Source organism: Anser brachyrhynchus (assembly GCF_964034855.1).
Source record: "Anser brachyrhynchus genome assembly, chromosome: 4".
In the NCBI taxonomy this organism is placed as follows: domain Eukaryota; kingdom Metazoa; phylum Chordata; class Aves; order Anseriformes; family Anatidae; genus Anser; species Anser brachyrhynchus.
This window is the reverse complement of record NC_137698.1, coordinates 5,383,950-5,407,042: the sequence shown is the minus strand read 5'-3', so window position 1 is coordinate 5,407,042 and position 23,093 is coordinate 5,383,950. Positions and strand designations below refer to the sequence as shown.

The following is a 23,093-nucleotide window of genomic DNA, read 5'->3' as shown; positions in this document are numbered from 1 at the left end:
TTTACTTGAGTAATTTCTCTTGCCTCCAAATTGCTGCCAGTGGATGGGCTTTTTGTGCAATGTTCCATCACATTAAAAAAAGAAAAAAACGCTTTCATGCTGTGCTATTTTTTCAATATGAAAAGGTTTGCTTGTGTGTGTTTTTACTCTTTACAGCCCTTTAAAATAGGGAGGGGTAGGCTCTTAGGACTACTAAAGGACCTGTCTGCAGCTGGGATTGAGCCTGATTTATCTGGCAGCCAGAAGGGTTGAACTGTAGTCTCCAGGGCCAGCAAATCATTTCCTAGGGCTGGCATCGCTTCTTGGATGGCCGGTGTTAGACATGTTAGTTGTTTGGAAATCTGCAAAGCAATTATTCTGAGTCTCGGTACAAAAGATGAGAGTTGAAATAACATATGGCAGAAATGTACAACTTTGATTAATAATTTGCTGCTTGGCAAATTGCTTTCAATACTGACTACACAGGAGTTATAGTTTATGAATACTTTAAAAAGCGTAGTTAAGTGCTCCAGAAATAACAGTAATAACAACAACAATACTCAGGCTGCTCGGCTGTTTAAAGCCCTAGTCAAAACAATCACTTGTCTGGGGAGAACAAGGAAAATTGCACTGATAAATTTACAAAACTCTATTTCTTTACTTTACAATATTCTCTTACATCTTAGGCTGTAATTCTGTTTTTCTCAAAAGCTGTGTTCTTTCTTTTAGCAAAATACAAGATAATGGTTAAAGTTTCATTTTATGTTTTACAGTGCCACGCTTCTAGTACCTGGCAGGTGATCACTGATCTGGTACTGTGAGTCAAAAATGAGATTCTGTAATGGTTGATTTAATAATCAGTTGTAGACTTGGAGTTTTTACACTGAAATTACGAATAATGCTCAGAATTCTGGCATCGTAAGAAAGTACAGCTTTATTTTAAATCTGCTATCATTGCTAGTTGCTGCTATTCCAGTGTTTGCTATCATTCTAGTGTTTGCTATCATTCCAGTATTTGCTATCATTATGCCAAAAATATCATTTGCACGTCTCCTTTCCTGTATGTGGAGAAGAGTCTAGGTGAACATCTACTTTTCTGTCATTTCCATGTTTAGGGTTCCAAGCCATATTTTTAATTATACAAATTTACTTTGACAATGTGAGACTCGGGAAACCTGTGTTCTTTCCTGGCAGAGCTAGCTACATATGCTCTGAAAGAGATGAGCTGGTAGTTAAGTCTTAATACATGTTTGTCTTTTCAATGTGGGTGAGATGATCTTTAAGTGTAATGGGGTGGGTTTTGTCTTCTTGCTGTATTAGAACTAGCAAACCAGGGCTTTGGTCATCATGAAGGAGTTGCAAGCAATGCAAAAAATGGGTCTAGTATCTGAGATACTTGCTTTCTTTCTCAGTATCATTGGTATTTACTGATACTTCAGCTTACCCGTATATGGGCTTGAAAGGCACGTTTTCTGAAGTTTCTCTGTGATTGAAAGCTCTGTGAACAGCTTCTAGGTTTACTTTATTTTGCAACTGAGGAATTATATTTTTCCACAGGTGAAAATTTGTGATCATGGCAGTTTCAGAGAAATACCTCTAAATATTTTTAGGCCTCAAAAGATGGAGAATCAGTCTTTTACAATTGTGTTTCCTGAGATGGAATATTTGGGTGTAAACGCCACGACCGCATTTTTCAGTGTGTAACAAAAATCGAGTGAAAGACCCAAACCTTTTGAGAAGAGAATGGAGCAATAGGAATAGGCACATGCTTGGCACTTACTAAATACAGCTGGTTTCCAAAATGGGCGAGCAATAAAAGTGCATTACTGCAAAGTGTGCAGCTAAATGTAATGGAGCATTGCCTCCCAAATGACAGATTGAAGCTGCTGCTGATCTTCTGTGCTTTGACTGAAGGAGAGAGACCGCCAAGTGAAAACTAAGACGTGATCTCAGAAGTAATCAATTGTGGCCTACCTTAGTTTTTTAAAGTCGTGTAGTTTTGAAAATTAAGCTCCAATTTCTCATACCGAAAACGTGAATCAAATCTCATCCAAAAATGTTTACAGCATCAGGTCTGGCATAGTTTATCAGGAACTAGGAGAAACTTTGACGAGAAAATTCATTTTCAAGCATGAATCCTGACTCTCTGGAGGCAGGAGAATATGGGGCAAGTAAAACAATCTCCTCATTGCACTGATCTTTCGAGTTATCTTCACTCTATTTTTCTTCTGTTTTGATCTGATCACTACTGTTCCTTACTCTACGGAATAAAAAGGTGTGATGTGAGATTTTTAAATCTGCTTCACCTTGTGTCCTGACAGTTCATAGAAGTGTAGAGCACAGGGAAGCAGAATCTGGCAAACAGCTGGCACATTCTGTTATATTTATGGGTTTCTGTAAGATTGTCTGCCAGAAATGACCATCCCAGAAAAAGATGCTCAGAAAGAAGTCTTTGAACACACTCTTTGCAGAAACCAAGTGGCGGTTGATGCTTTCTGTCTTTTACAGAAAATAGAGCATGCTGCTATACAAGTTGAAAACCATGGTGCGTCTCGAGATATCTCATGGAAGAAGAAAAGGGGTTTCGTTCGAGAGCTACTTCAGGCTTAAGATCAAAAGCTTAGGGAGAGAAGTTGCCATGAATAGTTTTGTATAGTTTGTTAGTAGTGAACTTAATAACATTTCTCAAATGCTGAATAATCTTTGGAGCGTTGGTAACTTTAAGAATAAGGTTAATCCTGCAGCTACTGCTTCATAATGACAAACTTCAGTATGAACAGAGCATTTCAACTGAAAAGTGAATGTGCTCTTATAAACGTTTACTTTCTTCTATAGTGGCTCCTTGCCTCATCGTTGGTCTTGGCTTGGCTTTCCATTTAATGGGCTACTTCTCCCGATGGGAATGGCAGAGGAAGAGAGGAGAAGCAGGCAGTTGTGGTGATTTTATTTCATTGTATGTTACTTGATGAATTCCTTGTCTCAGTGCATGCCCAGGGTGATCACACGGCGTTTGGTTGTGTTCCACTAAGGCCTGTAGGAAAGAATGAGAACAAGAAATGAGATGGCTGTAAGAAAAGAGCGTAAAACCTTACTGACTTAAAAATGCTAAAACAAAAGCTGCATCACTGTCATAGATGTACTCAAAGCATACACAGGGAACGTGTTGACTTACAGGTAAGAATACAGTTAGTAATCTTACTTTGTGTGTTGGTGTTAACAAAGCATTGCAAGAAAAAGCTGAGTACTTGAAAGTACTGACTTGTTTTTAAACCTGCAGCTGGAAGATGGAATGTGTAGAGCTAATTATTTTAGTTTTGGGGAGTCAGTTGGCTTCCAATTCCTGGGTTTTGGTTAAGTGATTGCTTTTCCAATAAGTGAAAAGTAATTGGTTCCATCTTCGGACTAGGGATAGATTCCAAAAACAATTTTTAGAGTTTAAGTTTTAAATCTTGTCATTAGTTTTATTGGGGTTTTGGCTTTTTGTTGCTTTTAGAAGCAGATAATATTAATATTGAAGAGTAAGATACACCAAGGTTTAGGTTTTTACTGTCTTGGTCTGTTCGTTTTTTGATCTGGACAAAGTCTAACATCTGGGCCAGTTTCGCTAAACCAGTATTTGTAAAACATTGGTGTTTTGGGATAGTTTGTACTATATGGCTAGTATTGAGGCTTGCTACTTTTGGGACCCTTCCACATTGGGTGATCTTGGGAAACAACATAGAAAAATGCCTGTTTTCTTATGTCGGGGGACTGTAGCTACTTAGAGGATCCCAGCAAGCTGTGCTTTCTGTTGGAAAAAGGTGGGCAGCTCTTTGAAGTTAGCAAATAGAATGATGAGAAATGAAACCACTTCTACATACTGATACCTAACTTCACAAATGTTTGAAAATGGAGCTCTATTACTGCTGCCCAGTAGGTCTGGGGCAGTGCAGATAACAAAACAGGAATCAGAGGTCTGAGGTTAAGCAGATTTTCTGGCTGTAAACCAGTTGGTCCCCCTTTTCAGAAGGTCTGTTCCACTGCTGTAGCAACTCCTTACTTGTTTTTTCCACAACTTTTGTATATGAAGAAGGGACACAATTGTATGAAGTGACTTCAGTTTCCGTTGTTTTTGGTTAAAAATAAATAAATAAATAAAATCATTGCGCTATATTATTGCCATTTTTAAATTCTTTTAATTTTTGTATCGCCACTAGTTTTTCTTGTGGTATGGGCAGGATAACAGAGGGGAAAGGGAAAAATTGACTAACCTTTGATTGTTGCAATACTGATGGGTTTTTATGTGTTTTGTGTTTTATAGTAAGGATGGATCTTAGAAACAAACAAAAAAAAGATTGTGCCCTTTTTGGATGCATTTTTATCACATTGCTTTATGGGTTCATGTGCCTGTGCAGCAGTGATTTCAGCCTGTTGGCTCTTTATATTAGCATCGGAAATACCTATTCCTTTGTGTTATTGTTACAATACTAGGTCTCCAGAAATTTATTTGACAAGTGGGAAAATGTCTACCCATTGTAATCATGTAACTTTATTTCCAGATCTTCAGTTCATTAGCCAACTTGGCTAAAACCTATCAAATGTACCAATTCTGTTCACTTTGAAGTTTTAGTAGCATTTTCTGTTGTTGTTGGCAAAGTTTCCACTGTTAGTATTGCGCTCCCCTGAGAGATTATCGAGCTTGCAAGAAATCTTACTGGTATGCAGACAGTAATACCCCAGGCTTTATATTATGCTGTGTTGTGCCATAATATTTTTATGTTTATTTCCATTTGATATCTAAATCAGTAACTTATTGGAATCGCTTTTTTCCTTTCTAAAACCCTCAGGATTTTTCAGACTTCATAAATAATAGATCCTGCATGCTGCACATGGAAAAAAATGTATTTCATTGCAGAGATGAATTTGAGTATTAAAATTACTTTAGTTGTCTCATGAAGGTGATTCCTGCTGCTCTTCTATCCATGAGATTTTCTTGCTTTTAAAAAGAAAAACGTGTTGTGGATGGGGGGAAGGTGTGATGACAGTAATACTTCCTCCATCTTTTAGGAAACTGATGTGTGTCGAACAGGCTTCCACTGTCTTAGATTGCAAAGAAGGCAAGATAGTTGTTCATTCATCACTTGCAGGAAGAATATAGCCCATATATCGTCTGTTGGACTACTGTATCTCTTTGGCTTTACAAGTTTTCCTTCAAGAACTTTTAATTACACTATACCCAATTCATTGTCAGCTCTTATCCTTTATTTAAAAAAAGGGGGGGAAGGGGGGGTGATGTATAGCTCTAAAGAACCGAGTTCTAATGTGGTAGAAGATCAGTCATGAAATATAAATTGCTACTGAGCAAAAGGTGCTGTGTTGTCACTGGGATGAGTGTCGTATCTGTTCACCTCCTTTCAGTTCTTTTAAAACTGTTTTGTCATCAGTATGACTTTTGTTGCAAATCCCAACTGAGTATATTCATTCGCATGTTAAAGCAGACTTAGGTCAGAGTGTCAGAATAATCTTGCAATAAAATGAAAAATTTTCTTGCCATTTCGGTATGAGAAGAGGCATTTGGGGGCTCTGATAAGGTTTGGGAGCCAGCGTGTGGATCTGGATCACTAGTTTCTTACCAGTTCTTCCCTTTGTTGCAGTTCATGGGCAAATTCACAGGAATTACCTCACTGCTACTTGTGAAGATCTGCAGGGCATCTTTTCTTCCCACCTATAATCTGTTTTCTTTGTTGATTTACATAAGGCAGCTGTTAGTACGGATTCTTTTATCTTTCAGGTCCTGGGCAGAGGGTAGAAACACCACGTTGCAGATATGAGTGACTGTATTTCATCATTCTGTTGCTAATACTTGAGTCTTTAGGTTTAGATGCAAATGTTGCAGGGAAGAAAGTGGATCATGTTTGGAAGGATTGAACAAATAAGGGCTGTACACAAGGCATAGCTAGTTTCTGGAATATTAGAGAACCCAGTAAAAGAAACTGAACATCCTGAAAGAAAATTAGACAGCATTTATTTGTTTTCTTACACTTACTTTGTATTTCCTGCTTCTTGAATTTGTTACCTGGGTGCCTGACCTTCCATTGCAGTGGAAACAAAATGAGATGATCAAAATCAGAGCTAAAATAAATCTGAAGCTAGAAACCTGCAGTAAAAGTCACATTAGTCAGAGAGGATTAAAAATGCTGGTGAATTCTGCTTTAAAAGTGAAATAACAGTGAAAGTATGCACAACCGTACTGTGTAAAGGATTCATACCTTCTGAATCAATTCATTAGAAAAGTTTGGAAACTTTTGTGGGACGTTTCTATTTCCTTACCTTCAATAAAATTCTGGGTACACTTCATAATTTTGTCAGATAAAACCAGGATACATTGTTCTTCAGTCTAACCTTTTCCCTTTTATTTCGTTCCCCCCCCCCCGCACCTCCACATATTCTCTAAACCTTTCTTTTTCAGAAGGTGGAATTTTTTCTGTTTCATGAAGCAAGAACATGTTTTCTGCAGCTGGGAAGAAAGTTGCTTTTCTTCCAAAATACTTGAAAGCAGCTGTCAAACATCAGATTCTGTTTAACATAGCTTTTTGTTTAGGCTTTGCATTAGGAGGTGGGAGCCCAGCTTGTTCGCTTAGCAAATTTTCTTACTCAGCAACTGCTTTTAGAACTGCTTCATGTGGTAAGGGTTGGTAACATTAATTACATAAAGAAGTAATTAATTTTAGACCATCTGTTATTTGTCTAGGTTTTTATCCCGTTTCTTGATAAAGATGGCAGCCAACAATGCGGTGCTGAACAGACTGGAGCAGAAGGGTGCAGAGGCCGATCAAGTTATTGAATACCTCAAGCAGCAAGTTGCTCTGCTCAAGGAGAAAGCTAGTAAGGAATTCTCTGTCTTATGATAAGCTTGTTAGCCAGGTGGTTAACATTAAATGCTCATCAGAAAAAATGAGAACATGGACAACTTCATTCGTGCTGTCAGCATTTCAAGTGTGTTTCGGGTTCTCAAAGACCAAGCTTGTAATAGTAGCACCTTTTCACTGTCTCGTGGTTTGCGGGTTTGTTGAAGCTGCTTATTCTGAAATAAAAAAGCATGAATGAAGGGAAGACCAATGACACAAAGAGATTATGAAAATGCAATATATGACACTTCTCCTTTAGAGGGGGAGAAAGGCACTTGGGAAGGGTATAAGACTATCAGTTTGCATGAATGTGTTACTGCTTTTTCACCACTATGGGATTCTCTAAAGAATATCATCAACTTTGATATTTTACACAGATCAGTATCAGTGAATGAAGGTGTTCCATATTACAAACATGTTTAAGCTGCTTTTTTAGTAGGTTTCTTGGAATTTCCTCTTGTGAGTCAACTAAGGAGACTGAAAAACTACTATATTAAGATGCAACTTGAGTAAATAAATATTATGTTCCAAAAAAAAAAAAGGGGAAAATGCCAATTTTAACAGCAACAACAAAAATTCTAAAAATATCTGTAGTAATAAATTTCTTGAAAGTTGCCAGTTTTTTGGTATTTGGCTCGCTACATTTCATTTCTCTCTTAAAAACAAAACCTTTTGCCAAGTAATGAATGCTAATTATTGAAGCCTATTGTTTTTAATATAGTGTCAACTTTAGTCTTGCAGGCATCGCTCCGAGAAGAGAAGAAGCTTCGTGTGGAAAATGCTAAACTGAAGAAAGAAATCGAAGGGCTGAAACAAGAGCTGATTCAGGCAGAAATTCGAAATGGAGGTGGGGAAAGAAGTCCTATCTTGACACAAATTAGATCTAGTTTTTGGTCATGTTTTGTGCTATCTTACTACCTCTTTATCTTTTTGTGACTGTGGCATCTCTCATAAACTCTGGATTTTCCTAGATTCCATGCCTATGAGAAGTTGCCTACTTCCAACTTTCTAGTAAGCTGCAAGTGTAACAGGTATATGTGCCAAATCTTTATCAGACATGGAACTGGTTCTTTGTATGTTTTTGTAGTGGTGTCTTTTATAATGAGCCCCAAACTTGAATGATGTCTATGAGCACTCACAATACCTTGAAAATGGCTGAAACTTTGACACTTTTTGATAGTGTTGTGTAATTTTATCTACTGAAATCCCTATGGAAAATTGAGCCATTGTTCAATGTACAGATAGTGATTTATTAGAAAATCTGTGGCAGTATAAAACTAGAAACAGTGTCTTGAATTTTGATGTCATGCTTTGGTAAGAACAACCTTTCATTGCATTATTTTTCCTTCTTTGCACTCTTCTGTGTAGCTCTGCTGAGCTCACACCATCATTATATAATTCCGTAGTAAAAAAGAAGGAAGATTGAAACTGAATTGTTTCAGATGTGGCATGCTTTCCTTAAAATTATTTCCAAAGAAAACCTTTTCTACCTTCAACAATTATTACTATGTTTACACAAGCTGTCAGTATGGTAAGATAGTACCCAGTGTATCTAGATGCTAGCATTCAACCATACTGACTGTTTACTGGTAAAACAACGCGTTCAGTCTTCAAAAAGACTAACATTTTAATAAATACAGATTTGTTTTTCCTCCTTTTGGTATGAATAAAGCCCTTTCATGTACTAAACCAAACCATTAGTTTATATTTCTCCATCATATGTTAGTCCACAGTAATTCTTGACAGAGACAAGATATTTTGCAAAATTTCTACTATGTCTGAGAGCAAAGTCTTAGGGTACATAGATTTTTCCAAGATGGGTTTATAGAACATAAAAAAGGAAAGATACGTATCAAGCAAAATATTAATTTCCTTACTCTTTTTATCTTTTTTATCTAAAAGATAGTAGAAATTCAGATCTTTTATTTTGCAGTAAATTAGTGTGTTTTGGCTGTGACAATATTAAGCGATTGAGCACAGAAATCTGATGAACATAGAACATAGTCAAGTGATTTATTCCAGATTTTTTTTAATAATGTCTTTCTATAACTAATAAGCAAAACAGCAAGCATTTTTTGTATAAATCTGATTGAAGTGATTGAAAAAAGTAACTTGTGCAAGTTTTTTTGTGTTGGAGAGCAGGTATCAATAAACTCGGTGCAATTCTTCAGAAAACTTCATGTCTAAGGTGTAAAAAAAAGCATGTGTGCAGAATGTGGAACAGTATAATAGTGATACCAGAAAGATTAACCAACTTGTCATTAATAATGGTTACTCAGTAGAATGATTTGTTAAATGGTGTTCATAGAAGGCATATGGTTAATAGAATGATATCCTTTGAAGAGTAGAAAGTAGAACGAAGGTGATTCTTAAGTTGTCATCTGGTGAGATATATAAATCTGGAAATCATCTTACTATCAGCAATTTAAAAAGAAATATAAACGAAGCATGGAGAATTTAAGAAGGTGTGGTATCAACAGATCATTGTGAGGCTGCAGATACTTTCTTAGAATGATTTTTTTTCAGGCTCATTTTCTTTAGTTAATCAGAAGAAAGAGTTGGAGTGATCTGACTACCCTATTAAATTTAATTTTATTGGGAGAAAATTATCGTGTAGTCTTACATATAATGAGCTAATAGCTAAAAGCTAAATGAGGCAAACACAAAAACAAAACTGACCCAAGGGAACAGCAGGAAGCTGGGACAGGGGAAGGTCAGGCTGGGTGTTAGGAAAAGGTTCTTCACTGAGAGGGTGGTTGGACACTGGGACAGGCTCCCCAGGGAAGTGGTCATGGCACCGAGCCTGACTGAGTTCAAGAAGTGTTTGGAGAATGCTCTCAGACACATGATCCGGTTTTTGGGTGGTCCTGTGTGGAGCCAGGAGTTGGGCTTGATGATCCTTGTGAGTCCCTTCCAACTCAGGATATGCTATGATTCTATGAAACCCAAATAAAGAATAAGGAGTTAGTAGTGAAGATAACTAGATGTTGAAGTAGGCTACAAAAAGACTTTGTAGTCTTTTTTGTAGTCTTGTATTTTCTTGTATTTAGCATTTTTTCACAGTTTAAAAAGTATGTCGTTGAAGACATTGTTCTTAACGTCATAGCAAGTGATCAGAGTAGTCATATATAAATTGAGTTCTGATATCTGCTCTGTAACGTTGTGCTTTACTACTCAGCAGTTATGATTGTTTAGGCATTTTAAGCAAAATTTTCAGTCTCTACTTTTTCATTTACATTGGGAACTTAAAATATTGCATTGTTCCAAGTTTTAGTACCCTTTCTAACTTGGGTAATTTTAATTTTTAGTAAAACAGATCGCAGTTCCTCCTGGTACAGCTGTTTCTACAGCTTCGCTTGCAGATGGTGATCCACAACCCACAGCAGTTACATCATCTCCTGGCCCAAAAGATCACGTTAAAGGTGAAGATGAAGAAAAGAAAAAGAAGGAAAAAGTAGAAAAAAAAGGTATTTTAATTTTTCTTAACTGTGATAGACATGAGCCATTTAATTTATGGAAGTACTTTTAAATCATTCTGGGGACTGAAAAAAACAGTTCATGTAGACATGGTAGGAAGAGTCATGTGCTAACTCTTAAAATCTTGGAAGTACTTGAATCTAAGGCCATCAAGCTGAAAAATCTTAGGTGGGTTACGTGCCAATTTTTTTTTAATATTACTGAACTCCTTTATTTAAAAAACAACTATAAGCACATACCACCATTACCACCAAGAAAAAAAACACAACCCCAAAAACCAAAGGGAGAACAAGGACACGAAGTTCAGAGCACTTTTTGGCAGACTGGATAGCTTCCTTATACGAGGCTTTTAGTTTTTCAGCTGTCTGTATTGACTTCTCTTTAACAAACTCTATTAAGAGAGAAAAAGGCATAAGAATATGTTACATTTGCACAAAAGTGTAGGTACGTATCTTATTAAACATGTCTAAAAGTCATTATATTATGCAAATTATTATTAATTTGCTGTGAACTTATTTGTATATCCTTTCAGAGCTTGTATATTATGGTGGTAGGGCACTGTATGTGTTTGATTTATTTACCTGTTTTTCCTGATGAGTTGTGTGCAGGCTTATAAACTACTTCATATTTTTTGGTGTACTTCAGCATATGACACGTCAATATTTTATGTAGCTGTAAAATGAAAGCTGAGCAGAGATCACATGTTAATCAGGCAATTAACTGTTCTTTGCTACTAATCGCTGTCTACAGAACAAGTATTGGCTTGGAAAGGAGAAAGAAATCTTTCCTGTATTGAATTTCCCCTTATCCTGTGTAAACAGCTTAAATTTAGAAAGTAATCTATTTGACTTCTCTTTTTCCAATACTGAATTTGGAAAAAGTTGAAGTATAGCATAAATGTTAAATAGAAGCCCTGAACAGGATAATTCTGTGGAATTCAACATCTTATTGTAGACATGGTAATTAACTAGCAAAGTAGCTAACATGTAAAATTTGGTTTTTAGTCTTGGAAAATGACAAAATTACAGAATATCTCAACCCCTTTTTGTTTTCTGTCACCTGCCTCACTTGTTTCCTCTCTGGTAATTTCCATGTTCTTCCTTGCACTTCTTACAACCTTCATCTGTGATGCTTCTCTGGATTGATTCTGGGCTGACTCTGTCACTGGCCAGAGAACAGCTCTCTCCTTAGCCACAGCATTGGAATGGGTTTGTTGTGTGCATCTGTGTGTGTGCTGGGTACAGACATGTTTCCCTGTGATCTCTTTTTTTATTTGGTGACAGGTTCCATTTTCCCTAAAGAGAAATAGGGTGCTAGAAGGTAATTGTTTGGCTCCTGACTATTGCAGAGGAATGCTGTTAAGTGGAGGACAATTAGAAATGACATAAAGAATAAAGATAATGGGTCTTTAAAATGATCTCATGCATTAAGTGTCAACTATATTGATGACATTTTTTTCAGCTTCTCTTTAACATAGGGATACACAATAATTACACTTAAATTAATAAAGCTCAGTCATTAGTACTTTTAATTAATCATATATGAACTGAAATATTTTTGAAGAGCTATTAAGTTTTTTTTTTTAAAAAAAAGCTGCTTTTCTATCTTTGAGCACAGGAATGAATTTTATACTTATACTGGAGCAATGATCGTGAACCACATTGGTTGCTGTGTCCACTTTTGCTTTTTGTTCCCTAGAAAAGGGAGTTTAGTTCACGCTGATGAAGGGAATTCGGTTTGTGGTAATACATACATTTTGCTGGATGAAAGAATATACTTATTTTAAGTAAGCACTTTTTACATGTTTCTTTATCCCCTACAGATTATTGTTCATTAAGCAAATCATGAATGTCTTTCAAGCAGGACAGCCTTACATACAAACTGGAAGTAGCTTGATTATCTCAAGGAATGTCTAAATAGGAAGCTATGTATGGGGAATATTGCTTAACTCCTGTTTTACGTTGTACAGTATATGTATAGGTGATAACAAACCCTTGTGTTACAATTGGATAAGGAGTTATGACTCATCAGTGGAATTTCATAAGCTATGAGCATACTCACACACTGGTTTATCTGGGGAGTAAATAGTGTTAGCTGAGGTCATCTTGAAGGGTTGCTGATTTGCCTTGCAACTGTAACACCTCAGTTGCAGTTACTTGGCAGTGCCAGCAGTCAGGAGCTTTCGTGAAGCGCTTGTAACCTGATGGCTTATGACTGTCTAGTTTCATTTGTTGGTGAAACACCAAGGCAAGACTTTTTGTTAATTGCTAATTATTAAAGCAGTACTATTAGGCTTATCAACATGGCCTTTGGCAGAGCATGTTTGTCACTTACATCTTAGCTACATTTAAGGTCAGGATGACTTCATTTTACAAGCAAGAAAACACCTCTGTCCTACAGTGAAAATTACGTGTAGTAACAATCTAAATTGGAAGGTGTAAGATGGTTCCTTTCTGGAAACTAGCAGTAGAGGTGCTAACTCTTTACTTGTCATTTGCATTTTGCACTGGATTTATACTTGATTCTGAGACGGTAGCTCACTTTTCCCTTGCAAATAGTCGCATACATGGTTTTATACTAATTTTTGTTTCTTGAACTGAACTTCCTTCAACAGGTGAAAAGAAGGAAAAGAAACAGCAGCCTGCTGCTGGAAGTAGTGATTCAAAGCCTGTAGATGTTTCTCGTCTGGATCTTCGTGTTGGCTGCATCATTACTGCTGAAAAGCACCCGGATGCAGACTCTCTGTACGTTGAAAAGGTGGATGTTGGAGAAGCAAGTCCAAGGACTGTCGTCAGTGGTTTAGTGAAGCATGTTCCTCTGGATCAGGTATTAACAACATTATTTACTGAGAACCTATCCCTTCCTAAAGGAATTGTGATCGTTGTCTCTTTATAGAGTGTGTTTTCATTCTGCTATAAGGTTTTTAAAGTAATAAAAAAATAAAATTGTGAGAGTAGGGCTTAACAACATTAGTCAAAAAAAGGAAAAGTACTCCTCCCTCAAGTTAGTTCTTTTCTCCTTTCAGTGCTTCTGTCCTGGGATCTTATTCTGATTCCTCTGTAATGCCTTTGCTACACACTATACTTATAAATTAAGCAGATATGACTCTCCTTTTAGGTTTTCTAGTATGTAGTGGAGAATCTGTAATGAAGGTTTTGCCAACATCCAGACTGTTGAAACCTTTGCTTTCCATATCTCATTATAGCCCATTGAAATTTTTGGCAGAGAGGAAAGCGAAGGGAAGGTAAATTTAACTTAAAAATACCTGTCAGCAAGTGGCTTAAACAACTGTGGAATGCAAACCATATTTTTTACTCCCTTGGCAGGAATAGGGTCTGCCTCTTTTTCAGTTGGTCCACTTCTGGGTTTGACAACCTGAGACTTAAGATCTCTTTTTCCTTTCACACCTCTTCTAGAGGGTTAGTAGGAGGGAGGAGTTGACTGAAGGCTTCTTCTACATTCAAGTGCAAGCTTGGCAATTAAAGGAATGTTGTACTGAGCGACTGCAAACTGGCTGTGAAGGAATTGATGTTAGTGTGGAAATGCTACGCTTTCTCAAATGCCTTTTCATTCCCTATTCATGCCCTATTCCTCCCCATGGTGAGGCTGCAAATGCAGGAGGCAGTTAAAGTTATATTTATGGTTTTTAGGATACAGAAATTTACTGATCGGAAAAAAATGACTGAATATGATAACTATTCTGCACTGGTCACCTAATAGTATCCAATTACTGGATTTGCAGTAGGCACAAATTCAAATTGCTCAAATTGCTTGTTTTTAGCAGCCTGCTCTCGGGAAAGCATTTGGGGAAAAAAAAACTCTTAAAAATTTTTCTAAATAAAGTTAGGTACACAAAGTGTAGAGAATGTAGCAACAGTAGCAGTCCTTTCTCTTTACCCTGCTTTCTGTATGAAATAAATAATCCAGAATACTCATTAACAGAAAACTAGGTGTCATTCTTGCACATTCATCAGGGACAGTTTCTGTCTGGTTTTTGTTTTGGCAAGTGTCTGTTAGCAGGTCTCTGTAAATTCTTTGGGACGAGCTTCCATCTTTGTGTTTTTGTAGCGTACAACATTGTGGAGTCCTGGCGTGTGACTATTGCCATATATTTAATTAAAAACGTATACATCATAGCAAGTATTAGAAACATAATTTACCAAAGATTAAGCTATTTATGATTGTTGTGTTTGATACTGTAATGCAACATTATTTGAGGCTGTATTATCTGATTTTACTTCAGGTTGGGAAGCAAAACGTGTATCTTCATTCATGTTTCAGTACGCAGTGTAAGTCACTTGTAGGCGTGAACATTTCTCGCATTTATGTACAGTACAGTGTGTTTTTGTGCACTGCTGGTGGTCAAGGCAAGTTGGAAGCTGCACCTTCTGGTATCACATGTAGAACATGTCATCAGTAATAGGGATACGGTGCAGAAACATGAAGTGGTCTGTGCTAATACTGAGCTCTTTCAGCAGTAGCTGTTGAGAATTGGAGAAGATTTTGAAACATTTGCAGAAGTTGGCAGTATTTCTGCCACTGGTTTTGACTTTTTCAAGTGGATCTCCATGTGCTCCTAGCAACAAGGCCTGTTTCAGGCAATCATTCTTGAAATTCAGACAATTCTCAAGTATCTGTTTCTTTCTTTCCCTATTTATTTTCACCTCCTTAAATCCCATTTGATCTAAGAGCCTCACATCAATGATCAGAAGTGAAGGACTAAGGATGCAGGGCAAGTATCTTAAACATAACAAAAAGAGAAGAAGAAATTGACGAGAGCTTTTTGTTGCTATTGTCATTGCAACTTACTCTGTCTTAAAAGCAACCAGTGTAGTAGTTTTAATTCCCATTCATTAGCCTGTCTGTCACAGTATCTCATTTTGAGATATAGAGGGATAGTTATTTAGCAATCAATTATACAGGTAACTTCAAGGATTACTTAAAGAGCAATTTAACACTTGTACTTCCAGTATGAACTCTTGTGTTTTCTGTGTAGTAAGCATCAGGAAACTTTTCCCTATTTTAGTTTGTTTGCTTCTTTTTCCCCCATGCTTTCTCCTTCATTCTACCAGGATGTTGGGAAAAAACGCACAAAGTCAAATCTAGAATTACTTATGGTTATATACTGCGTGCATTAGGAGTATGGGATTAAAGGCATACATTTTTCTGTCTCAAGGATGTTCTGGGTTTAATTTCTTTTCAGTTTGAAAGTGTGCTTTGTTTTCTAGACTAAAGTGTGACTATTCCCTCTATCAGTTTTTTTTCTCTCATTTACTGTTATAATTTTTACTAACATTCAAGGACAGAGAAGAAATCTGGTTTTATAGTTGTTTGCTCTAACAAATTGCAGTGTACGGTATGTACAACTGTTTTCAGCAGTTCAAAAAATTCAAAACATTTGGGTTAAATAAGGTAGAATATAAGACTGAAGTGAGCTAGCTAACTGTGTAAAACACCTGTATGTTTCCAGGACACTAAGAATTTCTTATCTATGAGCTAGCCTAATCTGTAGAGTGTTTTTCAAATGGATATTCTTTTATCGTACTATACTGAAAGTGGACTGAATTGATGATTTAGATTGAGTAAAGTTGGAATGTGGGTGAAATGCATCATATGGTTTTGGGACTTCTTTTTTTCACGTTTTATGTATCCATGATAAGTGTATCACAATTCACCCTTTATAACATCTTGGGTATTCTCAGACTAATTCTTACGTGGTTTAGATGTTATTTGGTACTAGTGTGCAGCCATTTTAATCATGCATCTGTTGTTTTGTGCTTCTCTTGTATTAGTTAAGGTGGCTTCATTGTAATTCTTTTGTTAGAATGAAATAATTTAAGTCATCAGGCAATTAAGTATTCAAATCCTTCTGTTTTCCTCCCTCAAGATGCAGAATCGGATGGCAATACTACTCTGTAACTTGAAGCCTGCGAAGATGAGAGGAGTCGTATCTCAAGCAATGGTGATGTGTGCCAGCTCCCCAGAAAAAGTGGAAATTCTGGCTCCCCCACCTGGGGCAGTACCTGGGGACAGAATCACTTTTGAAGGTTTTCCTGGTAAGCACTGGGTATTTGAGAAATGGGGAACTTGAAGGAACTAGGAAACAGCTGACCTTTGCAAAGGTGACATAGGTGTTGAAGCAGATAAAACAGTATTTTAAAGCCCATTACGTTCCTGGTTGAAATTTTCTGAATTAGTTATGTTAAAACCCTTTATTACAGTGCTAGGATTGCGTAAGTAAAGGATTGAAAATATTTAGCCACCTGCCAAAAGTTGGAAAATACAGAGAAATAACTGTAATTCCTACAGGTTTTATGGTACTTTTAAGAAACCGAGCAATTTTATATTAGTTTCTCAAGTGTTTCAGCATTGCAGATGTTTGAGCAAAGATAAATGCACTTTGCAAGTTGCAATTAGCAAATATAAAGCGTAGAAATATCAAGTATCTTGCCCGGTGTCTCAGTGTAGGTGATGAAGCAGTAAGTTGATGGTTCCAGGTCCTCTCCCTAGTAAAAGTCAGAACTTGAGCTAGGCTTTTGTGCGGGAGGAAGGGTGATGCCTGTGTATGAGAGAAACCTATAATATTCAAAATGGGATGGGAAGGGGGTGGATTTTTTGTTTGTTTGTGGTTTTTTGTTTGTTTGAAGAGGGGGAGAAATGATTCCTTGGGTCTCCAAAGAAAGACAGCAGATTCCTTTCCACTTCAAATAAATAATCAATATCTAGCACACACAAATAGTAGAAATAATTTTGCATTGTTTAAATGGTGGGAACTCCAAGTTAGTACATCATCAAAATACGTTTCTAATTCACAAGCAAACCCTCTGTATAGAAGATTCCCCCTTTTGGTCATTCGAGCTATTGTAGGATTTTCATACAATGAGAAACAGCTCTGTTCAGTTTTTCAACTATCAAACAAAGGAAGTTCACATGCCAACTTGGTGCTGTGCTTTTTTTTTTGATAAAAGCAAGGATATCCAGGAGATGTAATTGCTGGTAGCAAGTAGGAGCTGCCTGCCGGCCCGTCTGTTAAAATTATCTGGCCAAGTTTATACCGTGGCCAAGGAATTTATGCAGCACAGCATAGGTCGGGGCCTGGTCAGGATCACTATGTGACATTATTCTAAGAAAAAGTGGTCTGTAGCTCCCAGGTTTTCCTATCTTGGGGGACTTTTGTGTGTGTATGCATTTATCAATGAAGTGTTTATATCCTTTTTAGAATGAATTTGTTACTAAGAAGTTTTCTTTCACATGTAAGAAAAACATACACCTTTTAGTTTTGTACAGATCCTATCAAACTTTTTAAACTATTGTGTCTGACAATTTCTAGATGCAGAGCAGTATTTTTATTTATAAGCCTCTTGGCAAGCTCTATGCTTCTTAAACACATCTGCATAAATACCTTTCATAAATACATGTGTGCATACGTGTATGTGTGCATATATTTACACACTTCTCAGGATTGAAAATGTTGCTTGTATATACATACATATTTTTGGTTGGCATGTGATTAAGGAAGCAATGGTCTATTCAGGTGTTTTGGAAATGGGGAAGAAAGCTCAGATTTCTGTGATTTAATGTTGTGATTGAAAATACTTGATAAGAATACTGCTTTTAAAAGGCTATCAGTCTTGTAGCATTTCTCATTTTCAGTTTTCTGTTTTAAAAATGCACCAAGCTTGCTAGCTGAGATGCGGTATTGGTAAGCCGGATGTATGCAGTGCATACTGAAATCTGAAAGGCTTCAGCAATTGCACTGGCTAAGCTGAAGGAATATTTGTGACCTCTAATTTTTCATCACATATTTGTGAGTAAAGTTAGATCAAATGGTAAGTGTGTGTCCTTTATTACATGCAAGGATCCACTCATACTACTCTGTTGTTGTGGAAATGGGCATGCAAGAAACAACATCAAGCTGCAGAGTAAACCCTGCTAGTAGCTTAGACCTGCAAAATAATGGAAAAGGCAGCCTGGGTGTGTGTGTTTTGAGGGATGGAGGGTGACTCTTTTTTTCTTTGTCTAAGACATATCCTTACTCTAAATTTATGTCTCAAGTAACTTCATATAGCTGGCATTTGAAAATCATGAAAGACCTGCTAGTGGTGCTATTCTGCTATCCAGCATATCTATTGTTGCACATCAGGACTAATGAGGTAGATTTTATCAAAATAATAAAACTGACTCTGTTGATCGAGCTGCAAAAAGCTTTTCCAAGAAAAATACAATTATAGGAACATTTGTTTTACAATCATTGCCAGATGTATAAGATACACTGATATTCTGTTGACATTTTGATTCTTAAAAAGATGTAGAGTATGCTAAAGGTGGTGTAAAAGTTGTACTTTAGTTCTAAAGTTATAACCTGTAGCCTGTGGTTATAAGGTTTTGTACACTTCACAGCCATTTCCTTCTGACAGGGAGCCAAAGACACGGAGCTTTGGTAAGTGCCAAATGAAGGCTTTTACAACCTATCTGAAAAGCATATGTATCCAAGGCTACGGATTGTAGTCTGAAATATGGCAGCTGTTTCCTAATTAATAAATAGTTGCTCACAAACATTAGCACGTATGAGCTGGAAGGGAGTCATGGACTTTGAAACCATACCTCATGCTTAACAGTACAGAGTAAAGTGATGTATCGCCTAGAATTCCTGTAGCAAATGGGAGGAAAAGCTAGAGTAACTCACTGAGAAAAAATGTAAAGCACTATCTTTTAAAGAAAATGCTTTCGTCCTAAACTGTTGGTCTTTAGCAGACATGACTTCTAATGAGGTAACTGGCGCATAGTGGCATACAACATGGATGGGATCTTGCGTGCATTTATAATCTAACAGCAATAGAGCAGGGCAAACTTAAGAATGAATTTACATGCAAGAGCTCAACAGGGTACAAATTAAAACAGTGATGCAATTTTAGGATTTTTACAGGGTGTTTTTTTTTTTTTTTTTTTTTTTTTAAGAAACTGGAAACTTGTTAATAATGTCTGTTAACCAAGCAGGGAAAGCACTCCTACGTGGTAGGAGTGCCATACAAAATATTCATCAAATACAAGCTAATTTTCCATGTTGATTTTTAGCTAAGCAAACAGTATCTTGCTTCAACCTCATTAAAACTAGTTGATCATTTTTCTGAAGAAACTTGAGAGTTTTCTTAGAACAATTTTCAGTATTTTAGGTGAAGAAAGATTTGCTAAAGAATGCGTCTGTCTGGAGGACCACCTGTTCACTTAATGTGGTTGCATTTTAAGGGAACTTTAACACCGTTTCATACTCTAATATATGAATCTTCAAGATATATTGGGCTTTTTTTTGTATTAAGAACTTTATCAAATTTATATCCAACTTCCATGGGAAAGATCTGATTCATAAGCCGTAGTAAAATTATTCCTTCACATGTGTGTAAATATACCCTCCCACACAGTAATTGCTGTGAGACAGCAATTAACTGGAGTTTTCACAGCTAACTGAGAAATCTTCTTTCTAGTAGCAGTCTAATTGATGCCATGACAAAATTCTGAAATGCAAAAATGCCACAGGAACCACAAGTCCAGTATGTAAATTATTTGATTTAATACTAGTTCTGGTTTAAGAATTTTTGACGTTTTGGTCAATACCTAGCTCTTCAAAGAAAAAAAGTGCTAAGACTGCACTTCAGTGGTTGGTCTGTATTTAACAGATTTCTTTAATCAAAGCTTTGGTGTATGGGTGCTTTCCTTCAGTTGCGTAGTTATATTCCATGGTGGGCATTGTGGTATTAACTTTTCATAAAGTCATTAAATAGTTAATGAGCTGTTCCAGAGTGGAAAGGTTTCTTGCTTATTATGAGAATTTCTTCTGTAATACTTAAACTGTTAGACCAAATTACATATTTAACAAAAATTGGGACCTTTTATTTGTTTCTTTTTATGTAGAGTGGGAAGCTCGTTAAACCACTACAAGTTTGAATTCATTTTTAAAAGTCCTTCTAAAGAATATTTTCTGAGGGGAAAAATGTAATGAGGGGAAAGCTTAGGAAAATACACAGCTTAAAACTCTGGTAGTGTTTTAAATTGGTGCCTATGCTAATCTGAGTTCACCACAGATCCCAAGAGCGTTGAAATGGGATTGAAAAGAAACTTATTAGCATCCAAAATGTGTTTTTTATTATAAAAGTCAGGTTTTGTTCTTACTGGGAAAAAAAATAATCACTTGCTTTTTATGTTTGAGGAGGGGGGAAGAAATGCACAATGGATCATTTAACATTCTGTTTAATGATTTTATTAATTTGTATGCATTCACTTGGTCTAAATCCAAGTCTGTCTCTGTGAACTTAAGTATTGAGTAGGATTTCAGTTTCTTTGAAAATGCACAATTGGCTCCAAGTGATTAGGTTATTAATGGTATTGCTGTTTTTCTTTTAAATATTAAGTACACTGCAGTTGTGAAATAACTTGACTGCGTTACTGAATCCTGCTCTGGCAACCCTAGCCTGCTTAACACAGAAGTCTGGCCTGGTACGCTTCTCTTGCACAGTTGCAGATGTAGAAGCTACAGAAGTTAGACCTGTCTACAGGCTGAAATAACTTAATATTGCAAGAACTGAGAATGTGAGTAGACTGAATTACTGAAAACATTTAAAGAAGAAAATAAGGCAGGTTGGAATGAGAGTAGTTTACTTACTCATGCTGGTCAGTCAGTCAAGAATACACCAAGCAGTAATAACTCATCCAACTACTAGAAACATAACTTGTGCTATAAACCTACAGGGTTTTTTTCTTCCTGAGCTTTTGGGGACGTTGAGTAGTGGAAGATGCGAGTACTTTACATTCTGCTCACATAGAGAACTTTTCATTTTGCGTTTAGGAACTTCTTGCTCCCCTGAGAGGATCTCAGGGAAGATCTGTTTTCCAGGATTTGTTGTTTGAGTCTTGTTTTCTTTAGAGGTTTCAATTATCTGGGCTGAATGATACCAGCATCGCACACCTATCTTTTAGCAAGTAAAAATACATGCACAGTATCAACAGGTTATAGATAGCATGCCACCCCCTTCAGCATTTAAATGTGTTCCAATTATATTTGAAACAAGTCTTGGGGTTTTCCTTTGTCCTGCTTGTGTATTACACACAAGAGGTTAAGAGTACCCAACAGCATTATGATTAAATAACTTTTTTAAATGAAATCATGTTTTTGTGTAAAAGGATCTGTATTGTATTAAAATTCAGAAATGAAATTTGCTTGACCTTTGATTGGAAAATAAATGGTACAGTGAATTGGTTGTCTTGCTTAATCTAGATTATATTGGCAGGCAGCAGCTTTTTCAGTATGAATATTTACCACAGGGGATCTTATTTACTGTAGTTGTTTCATTCCTATATTTTGGATTTTATGCCCATTTATTAAAAAACAGGAAGAAATATTTGACTCTGGAATACTTCACTTTTCTGAGTAATGAGTTTGTATTTTAAAATATTACTAAAAGAACCTTTTTCTGTAGTCATTAGAAATTTTTAAATAGATTTCCTAATGTAGTTAGGCTGTCCCCCTATAGGGGATCCATAGTTTACCATGGTATACACGTGGAAATAGAGGTGATTTACAGAGACTGAGGCCAAAATTGCTGAGATACAAGTTGGCCCTTAATGTTACTGTTATTTTATGCACCAGAGCTGATCCCTAAATAGTACAAAAAGTAACAGAAAAACGTTGAAACTTGGGGCTAAAATTATACGTCAGTATCCTAGTTTTGGACTATTCTTGTCTATGTTCCATATTTCTCACCTATAAAGGCAAAATAAAATTCTAAAAATTCAGTAATTCTTAAACTTAAGATACTTAAGGTGCGTCTTTGTGAGTAATATATTGCTCTATCGTATCCTATGGTCCACATCTACTTAATTCTTAGAAATCCTTTTGCTTTTAGGTAATGTTTGTAAACTAACAACCAGCAATAGTTTGATTTCTTCGTTTTTGATAATAGTAGTAGTCTGTTACTTATGCTTTTTTCCCTGAAAGCCCAGCATTTTCAGAGAGGATCTGGAGACATTTCCTAGACAGTCCCTAATTAAGATTAAAGTTTCCATTTTGGGACTCGCAGGTAATTTTTTTTTCCCTTAAAAGTTTGTACAAAGATACTATGTGAGCTTTCACAAATGCATATTTATGCACATGTGCATAAATAGAACTCTTGCTCTGTCTTCTGTATTGGGTGCTATTAGTTTTATTTGTTGTTTTCAAACAGGAGATCCTGAGAAGGAACTTAATCCCAAGAAGAAGATGTGGGAGCAAATCCAACCTGATCTTCATACCAATGACCAGTGTGTTGCTACCTACAAAGGAGTTCCATTTGAAGTGAAAGGCAAAGGTGTCTGCAGGGCAGAGACCATGGCAAACAGCGGAATTAAATAAGTGGTTATTAGCCTGTTCAGATGTTGAAATGGAAAGTAACGAGAGCACAATAAAAACATCAATATATAACCCCTCTGAAATGCATGGCTAATATGTTTTTTTTGTTTGATTCCTCTACCAGAGATACAGAATGTTCTGCCTGTAATACTTTAACAATTCACTCATTCTCCATATTTACTGTCCTTGAGGTTGTGTTCTCAGCAGTCAGTAACCACACAATGTTCAAGACTTAATTGCCAAAGCTTGTTCATGTTAGAACTGAAGGCTGGCAAGCATCTTTTCTAGACAGCTGAAAGTTTTAGAGGATCCATGAAGCACGAGCATCTCAATAAGGAATACTTTCTGTCATGTTCCTTGTGTGGTAAGCT

General features: G+C 36.5%; 1 protein-coding gene across 2 annotated transcripts in view; it reads left to right on the top strand.

Annotated features, from left to right (window-relative positions):
• The window catches only part of AIMP1 (aminoacyl tRNA synthetase complex interacting multifunctional protein 1), a 34,677-nt gene extending 11,872 nt beyond the window's left edge, over nt 1-22,805 (top strand). For both annotated transcript variants that reach the window (XM_080590694.1, XM_080590695.1), the window contains 6 exons: nt 6,710-6,843; nt 7,600-7,713; nt 10,175-10,333; nt 12,958-13,169; nt 16,231-16,399; nt 22,559-22,805. In XM_080590694.1, the coding sequence (XP_080446820.1) occupies nt 6,710-6,843; nt 7,600-7,713; nt 10,175-10,333; nt 12,958-13,169; nt 16,231-16,399; nt 22,559-22,725 (955 nt within the window). In that variant the 3' untranslated portion in view covers nt 22,726-22,805. Of the gene's footprint in view, nt 1-6,709; nt 6,844-7,599; nt 7,714-10,174; nt 10,334-12,957; nt 13,170-16,230; nt 16,400-22,558 lie in introns of those variants that run through there.
• The last annotated feature ends 288 nt before the right edge of the window (nt 22,806-23,093 follow it).